An 8,491-nucleotide genomic window follows, 5' to 3' on the forward strand; every position below is an offset into this window, starting at 1 on the left:
TATTGTTTGGTTAGGAATAAAATGTCACATTGTTTGGTTGGGAATAGAATGTTATATTGTTTGGTTAGGAATATAATGTTATATTGTTTGGTTAGGAATAGAATGTCACATTGTTTGGTTAGGAATAGAATATTACATTGTTCAGCTGGTAATAGAATGTTACAAAGGCATGTAAATATAGTCATGTATTTCGTTCAAGAAAGTACAATAGTTTTCGACGACTCGTGAATTAAAAATAAACTGAAATATTGATATTAATTATTGCTGTAGAAACAGATTCGTGTATTATTACATGTTCTTTTATATAGTCGATGAAAAATACATGGAAACAACAACAATAACAACCACAAAAAAACATTTGCCGAATATATTTTGTGGAGTAATTTAAATGTACCCTAAATTCAGTAAATCAATAGTTAAATGTAAACTGACTTATTTTGTGAAAATAGAATTATTTAAAAATTTCGATTGAATTTTCAGAAGAAAATTGTCTTCCCTTATCAGTTATTAAAATACCTCAGTATTATTTTTAATATATGATTATATTTACGAACCTAATATTAAGGACTATTTCACTGTACATTGTAATATTAAATTTGAATACAATTATATATATATATACATGTGCAAGTGAAAGAAAAAATGTTTAAGTTGAGATTATTGATTTATATAATGAACATTGTGATTAATGACTCATGAATTGGATATGATATTAATAATTTCATTTTGAAACATGTACTAAGTTATCATTTCAAATATATAAGTTGAAAAGAAATATAAGCTGTACTAATAATCTTATAAATACAAACAACTATTCAACAAATTCCAAACAAAAAATAACGTTAGATTAATCTAAGTTCACTTTATTCTTTGGATATACTGGTTGATCGTAAATGAGATTTTCCTAAAATTATTTCCACGAAGAAAATGCTTGCATTTAATAGAATGTTCATATCTGAAATTTTATGTTTAAAAATATTTTAATGTTATGTCGTAAATGTTGTTATTAAACTAAATTCATTTCAGTACAGGTTTATGAACAAGCTATGAGCCTAACTACGTAGTTGAAACATTACATTACAGGTGCAACGCCCGAACATTTCAATCACAAAAATTAGAAATTTCCTGTATTTACTCAGAAAAACGTCGACACGAATATCTTCGTATGTTAAAATGTAGAGTTAAACATGTCTTTTTAATCAAACAACAAATTAAAACATTACTGACTGACTGAACTAAACCTCCCTTCTTTTGATAATTGATGACTGAACCATTTTTAGGCTTAATTATCTGAAACATTCCCACTTTATTATAAAAGTTCTGATAACCCTCGTTCTACTTTTATCAGCTGAAAGTTGAAACATATATCATTAATTGAAATAAGATTCTGATTTCTAACCAAAGCTACTGTCACATATTTATTAACTTAACAACTTGGTAAAGAACCATTTCTTTTTCTTAAGCGAATACGGAGCCAGCTCACTTCTCACCTCTAATAACCATCTTAGAAAAATCTTGTAATCATCTTACTTTTGTTGAAAGGACTTCGAACATTTCAGTTTGTTTTCTGCAAACTAGTATGTTGTTCTAAGTTTCACGATCATGCAGTTGATAAAACCTACCCAGTTGAGCGCCTAGACTGTGATGTATCATTACAGTTGAGGAAACAGCCTATGGGTGTATTAAGGCATGAATGTAAGGCCATTTATTTAGACTAAAGATAAAATCGGGTCGAAAGCTGAATAGGTAAGTGAATAAACGACAACCTTAAGATGATGGATAATTATAATATAAGAGCATTATCTCTCCAAAGTTCGCGATGTATGAAATGTGTGGAACTATTCAATTATTATCCATCTTAACACTAAATTGTTTAGACGTTTAACTACCAATTAAGTTAATGCTAGCCCATGTCATATTGCCAGTGATTTAACTGGAGTAAATTCAACTGTCTAAGGCTCAGTTTAACTTTCCTTATGAAGGCACCAATTATAATATTTTTCGTTTCCTCATCCTCGGCACTCATTAACATTGTTAATGAAGAGTTAACTGTTTGAGTGTTATTAAGTCAATAAATCCTATCAACTAATGAAGATCCACGCAAATTCTTATATTTCTATGGAGATTATATCTACACAAGATTCATTATTCAACTATCACTTCTCTGGCTATTTTTATCTAATTTTTAGATGGTTGTTAAGACTTGTTCTTGACACAGCTTTTTCTTGTTATTTGGGTGTTTTAATGCTGAAACTACTGTGGCAGTTAGTTTTCTTAAAGTTGGTATTTTTATCTAGTTTTTAGATGGCGTATCAGGACTTGTTCTCAACATAGCTTTTTCATGGTTAATTGGGTGTTTTAATGCTGAAACTACTGTGGCAGTTAGTTTTCTTAAAGTTGGTATTCTTATCTAGTTTTTAGATGGCGTGTTAGGACTTGTTCTCAACATAGCTTTTTCATTGTTAATTGGGTGTTTTAATGCTGAAACTACTGTGGCAGTTAGTTTTCTTAAAGTTTGTATTCTTATCTAGTTTTTAGATGGCGTGTTAGGACTTGTTCTCAACATAGCTTTTTCATTGTTAATTAGGTGTTTTAATGCTGAAACTACTGTGACAGTTAATTTTTTAAAGTTGCTATCAGATCTTATAGATTAAATATGGTGAACCACCTTGAGTACTGCTTCCGAAGATTATTTTTTTTATAACTCATTACTACGTTACTTTTTCTAGTTACAATTAAGCTAGTTTTAATAAAATTACTTTTACCTGTGTGTATGTTTCATGCAGGTTCATACTAATATCATATGATTTAATAAACATATGAAAGAGCTATAGTTAAGGATATTGATTCAGTTAATAGAGAACTTCTGAAGTGAACATTGTGATGTATCTTAAAATGATATAATTCATGTTTTGATGATTATATGAAAGTTGAGAAAAAATGATCATCTATAACTTATAGAGCAACTTGTAACGTAAACATGGCAAATAAACTAAGTATCCCTAAGTCAGGTTATCCATACTCACTGCTACTAAGAAGGAATGTCTTAAGTAAATCAGAATATTTGAAGAAATTGAATTCAAAAAGTATCAAATCATAAGAAAGATGACATATTGATTACAATAAAGAATTCATCCAGTGATTCTGAGAAAACTCGTTACTTCTAAACCAAAGAGAGTGTCTAAACTTGGCTGGATAGAAAGAAACAATTTTAAGATATACAAATTTGTCGTTGAGCAAACAGTAATAAAAGTATTATTTATTATGTATATCTATACAAATTTGTCGTTGAGCAAACAGTAATAAAAGTATTATTTATTATGTATATCTATACAAATTTGTCGTTGAGCAAACAGTAATAAAAGTATTATTTATTATGTATATCTATACAAATTTGTCGTTGAGCAAACAGTAATAAAAGTATTATTTATTATGTATATCTATACAAATTTGTCGTTGAGCAAACAGTAATAAAACGTGTTTCAGAAGCACGATGCTCAACAATACAAAATAGCAAACAATACCATTAACTTCCAATACCAAAAATAAATTACTGAATTTCAAACCATTCAATTCCAGCACTCGAAGTAAAACACGTAGCTATAGAAACTCTTCACCTAGCCGAAACGTTTGTTATAACATGAACACAAAGACAGTTACAATGTTATTAGTTTAGTTGCCTAAGAATAGTGAAAACCAAAATATTTTAACTATAACGCTAGTGTTCTAGTTACGAGTAATCAGACTACTGAAGAACACGTGTACTGTCGCAGAGAAGTGGATATATATATATCGTTGTGGTAGGTGAAACACACGGAAATGTAGATATATGTATCTTTATATATATATATATATAACTATATCGTTGTGTTAGCTGAAACACGCGAAGAAGTGGATATACATATATATATATCGTTGTGCTAAGTGAAACACACGGAGAAGTGGATATATGTGTCATTATCGTTGTGCTAGATGAAACACGCAGAGAAGTGGATATATGCATCATTATCGTTGTGATAGATGAAACACACAGAGAAGTGGATATATGTATCATTGTCGTTGTGAGAGATGAAACACACAGAGAAATGGATATATGTATCATTATCGTTGTGCTAGATCAAACACACAGAGAAGTGGATATATGTATCATTATCGTTGTGATAGATGAAACACACAGAGAAGTGGATATATGTATCATTATCGTTATGTCAGATGAAACACACAGAAAAGTGGATATATATATCATTGTCGTTGTGATAGATGAAACAAATTAATACTAACAAACAGTAATATTTACACAGTTAAATAAATAGAACTATTTCATCTTCCAAATCAAATAAATATTTATTCTTCGTTTTTCTTTGATATTGTATATAGAATCACAACGTAATACATGCAATAGCTTTTATATATTGTAATGCATCACAGTTTACTATTATTTCTAGATGAGAAGCTTTCGGTCAATATTTGTATGTGGTCAATAATTGCACGTGGTCAATATTTGCACGTGGTCAATATTTCCTACACTCTTCTTGGTCACTGACTAGTGGGAGACGCAAGCCGGATATGAAATGCTAATTTTACTCGCCTCTCATGTTAAATCCGGGATGGACAAATTACGAAGAATGTGGAAAAACATTTAGAGCTTATGTGATTGTTTTATCACAATTTTAGGCCTATTGGTTTCTAATGATTCGCCAGCTTCACATTAATTCCTAAATATTTTAACTTATGAGGTAAAATATTTCCTACTAGCTGGAGTACCGGTCCCCTGGACGGAAGTTACTAGCTGGAGTACTCGTCCCCTGGACGGAAGTTATGTAAATTCATGATTAATGAAAGGTTATCTTAAGATATTAAAAACCGCAAAACTTAAATTTTGTATGTATCTCCCCATGGATCTAATGAACCTCCGTACCAAATTTGGTGAAGGTCCATCTACAGGGGGCGAAAAAGTGGTAAAAAACGCCCATAAAAACCGCCAAATGAAAAATTGAAAATGTGTATGTACCCCCGCATGGACCTAATGAACCTCCATACAATTTTTGGTGAAAATCCATTCACACCCTGCGAAGTAGTTACATGGACAGACAACAGACAGTACTATTATATCTATATGGATATACTTCTAAATTTGCAATAAGTAGGTGTTAATTTTGAAATAAAGTGCACAGTTCTAGGACTATTTAATAATAAGTGTTTCACATATTCTGGTATCTTAAGCTATTGGTAATTTTTCGGTTGATAATGTTTCACGAACGGACAACAATAAATGTGCTTACCTGGTTGAGTGGCAGTGAGCATAAACCTGATATGACCTCAACGCTCATGTAAAATATATGAATATACGGGTTAAATTATGTTCTGGTAATTAATTCCTTTACATTTCAATAAACTTTTGTTTAGAGAAAAAAACAATCTATCCAGTCAAAATGGTCCAACATGGCTCATCGTCAAATATTTCAAATTTACATAGCTTGTTTCGAACAAAACTTCAAATTCCTTAATTTATACGAATACAGGTGTATTTATTATAATATAATAGGTACTGTTTCGCACTATTGTTGATTAATTTATGGTAAAATCCACGTGTTTGCTTTCATGTTTTTGTTATTAATTTTTGATAATAACTTTTCTTTACGAAAGCTGCCACCAACAATGGAGAGGAAAACAGGTAAGAAGAAGATACAAAACTTCATTTAGCTTGTCCGTTGTCACGGCAACAGCCGTTTAACAACTAAGGTTGCCAGTATCTTTATTGTGAAAGTATACACGAGATTGTGACATTTCACTGTGTATATTTATCTTCTCGTTTTGTACTTCAAGTATGTATGAAAAACTGTTTTCAGCGAATACATCGAAATAACTAGCAAGTATGCGTAGCACACTGAATACATCGAAATAACTAGCAAGTATGTGTAGCACACTGAATACATCGAAATAACTAGCAAGTATGCGTAGCACACTGAATACATCGAAATAACTAGCAAGTATGCGTAGCATACTGAATACATCGAAATAACTAGCGAGTTTGCGTAGCACATTGAATACATCAAAATAACTAGCATGTATGCGTAGCACACTGAATACATCGAAACAACTAGCAAGTATGCGTAGCACACTGAATACATCGAAACAACTACCAAGTATGCGTAGCACACTGAATACATCGAAATAACTACCAAGTATGCGTAGCACACTGGTGCCGATTAGTATCAAGGTGACTTAAAACGAAACTTCTTGAATGTTTTCACTTGAAATAGTTTTAATCAGATGTTGCGCTCATGATAAGCATTTTAGTTTTCTTTTTTCGTCGTGTCTTCAGATAGAAATTTATAGGACCAGTCATAGACTGAATATTTTAAATCTCGTTGATTTTACAATATTATTTCCAAAGAAAGATAAAGTTTAATAACATTATTTATTTACAACAGAAGGGAACACAGATAAACGTTTCGAACTTCTGCACATTCAATTTTGATTACGTCTATTACTAAGTTAAACCTTGTTTGGTAATAAAGGAGCTGTCTATTTAGAATTTATTTATCTGTAATTCAGTGGGAAAAAAAGTAGCGGTTGAGAAAAATAAGCATTTTTAGATTGTCATACTTCTGTTACAGAGTTTATTGGTTATATATTCATTAAGCCAATACTCTCGTCTCTACGATCCTTCGCTAGTTAATAATCAAATATCTTATAAGTGTATGTATATGTATTATATAATAGAAGTTATTCATATATAACCTTCATCAGTCCTCTGACTGTTCATAGCTCATAAATAAATGGCTTGATACACATTAACCACTAGAGGTAGATTCTCATTGAGTTGTAATACAATCCTCTCTTTGATTAGTTGTAAATGTGGTGATTTAATTTTAATTATAGCGAGACTACACCATGCAACATACACTAAGGGTTATGTTCGTTTTGTTGTGTTGCAGTACGTCTTGTTTTACCTTGAAGTTAGTTCCAGAATTCTTCGTTTGTCCATCATAAATATAGCTTTATTTAATCATTAATTTGATCCAAGAGTAATCTATCTCTTTGTTATTCAATTAATCTATTTATTGATGATTTCCTAGAGTTTGTTATACTATTTGGTTTGATTCAGATACAACATATTACTGTGTCATAAATGCTTGAATACATTGCAGAGTTATTGAGACAAAAGAAAAAAGAGCTTATCCCTCAAATAAATTATCAAAATTTAATTTTGTAAGAAAAACAGAAATATTTAGTCCAAGTTTTGGCTAAACGAGTATCACCGTGGTCCCGATGAAGGTCATTGGGCCGAAATGATGACCACACTCTTTCTGCATGTTTTATAAATGGAATAGCTGACTCGACATTTCCTTGATTTTTCTCTTGAAGCATACTGCTTTTAAATGTCCTCCCAGTGAGGCGGAGCAGCGAAGTTCGGAAAATTGCGATTAAGCGAACTGAACAAAAGGACTGAACATAAGATTGTGTATCAGATTTAAAACTTCTATAAACTCGGTTTAAAACCTGTAAAGTACCTTAATAGTTCTTTCTGTTTATTTATTCGTTCTTTCTTTCCTTTTGCTGATCAAAAATGTTGAATTATTATCTCAAACCTTAGAAAATGCGTCCCTAGATTTGATCCGAAACGTGTGTAGCTTATCATAAACCGTTAAAATCATTAAACGTGTTAAGCTAAATTACCGTTTTTAGGAAAATAATGAGTATACTTTTATATAAAAAAGCTCTAAAGTTATTCCTAAATTTATTTTATATTTGTGGTGTAGTTAGCATAAGAATACTTATTTTTGATTATAGCTACAAATTTATCGAAAAGATTTCGATGTTAATTTGAAAACTTCCGTGTGTGTGTGTGTGTGCGAGAGAAATAAATATGATAAATGAACATTACAAATCACAGACTTCCACGAGCTTGTCTACCACACACACACACAAACCAAACACGTACTATTTAATACTTCCAGCTTCAATGATGATAAATGAACATTACAAATCACAGACTTCCACGAGCTTGTCTACCACACACACACACACACAAACCAAACATGTACTATTTAATACTTCCAGCTTCAATGATGATAAATGAACATTACAAATCACAGACTTCCACGATCTTGTCTACCACACACACACACAAACCAAACACGCACTATTTAATACTTCCAGCATCAATGAACTTGTATTCGGCACATAAGCTCAAAGTTCAGGTCAGAGACCTTTAAAGTTCAAACATAGCCATCCCTACCACAGAATGAAGACCAGAACGAGGGTAAACTTCGACTACTCCTAGTTGAAATGCGGGATTGACTATCACAGTTATAACTCTTCTAACCAGCAGCGGATTTATTATCACAGTTATAACTCTTCTAACCAGCAGCGGGATTTATTATCACAGTTATCTAGCTCCCCTCACCAGTAGCAGGATTAATTATCACAATTATATAACTCTTCTAACCAGCAGCGGGATTTATTATCACAGTTATAATTCGCC

At 31.4% G+C, this 8,491-nt stretch overlaps 1 protein-coding gene across 4 annotated transcripts in view; it reads left to right on the plus strand.

The window, feature by feature from the left end:
- LOC106467395 (protein turtle homolog B-like) overlaps positions 1–8,491 on the plus strand; it is a 61,176-nt gene that overhangs the window by 43,484 nt on the left and 9,201 nt on the right. For all 4 annotated transcript variants that reach the window (XM_022395573.1, XM_022395575.1, XM_022395576.1 and 1 more), the window contains one exon: positions 5,647–5,674. In XM_022395573.1, coding sequence (XP_022251281.1) covers positions 5,647–5,674 — 28 coding nt within the window. The remainder of the gene's footprint in view (positions 1–5,646; positions 5,675–8,491) is intronic.

Source organism: Limulus polyphemus, unplaced genomic scaffold, assembly GCF_000517525.1.
Source record: "Limulus polyphemus unplaced genomic scaffold, Limulus_polyphemus-2.1.2 Scaffold2598, whole genome shotgun sequence".
Classification (NCBI taxonomy): Eukaryota; Metazoa; Arthropoda; class Merostomata; order Xiphosura; family Limulidae; genus Limulus; species Limulus polyphemus.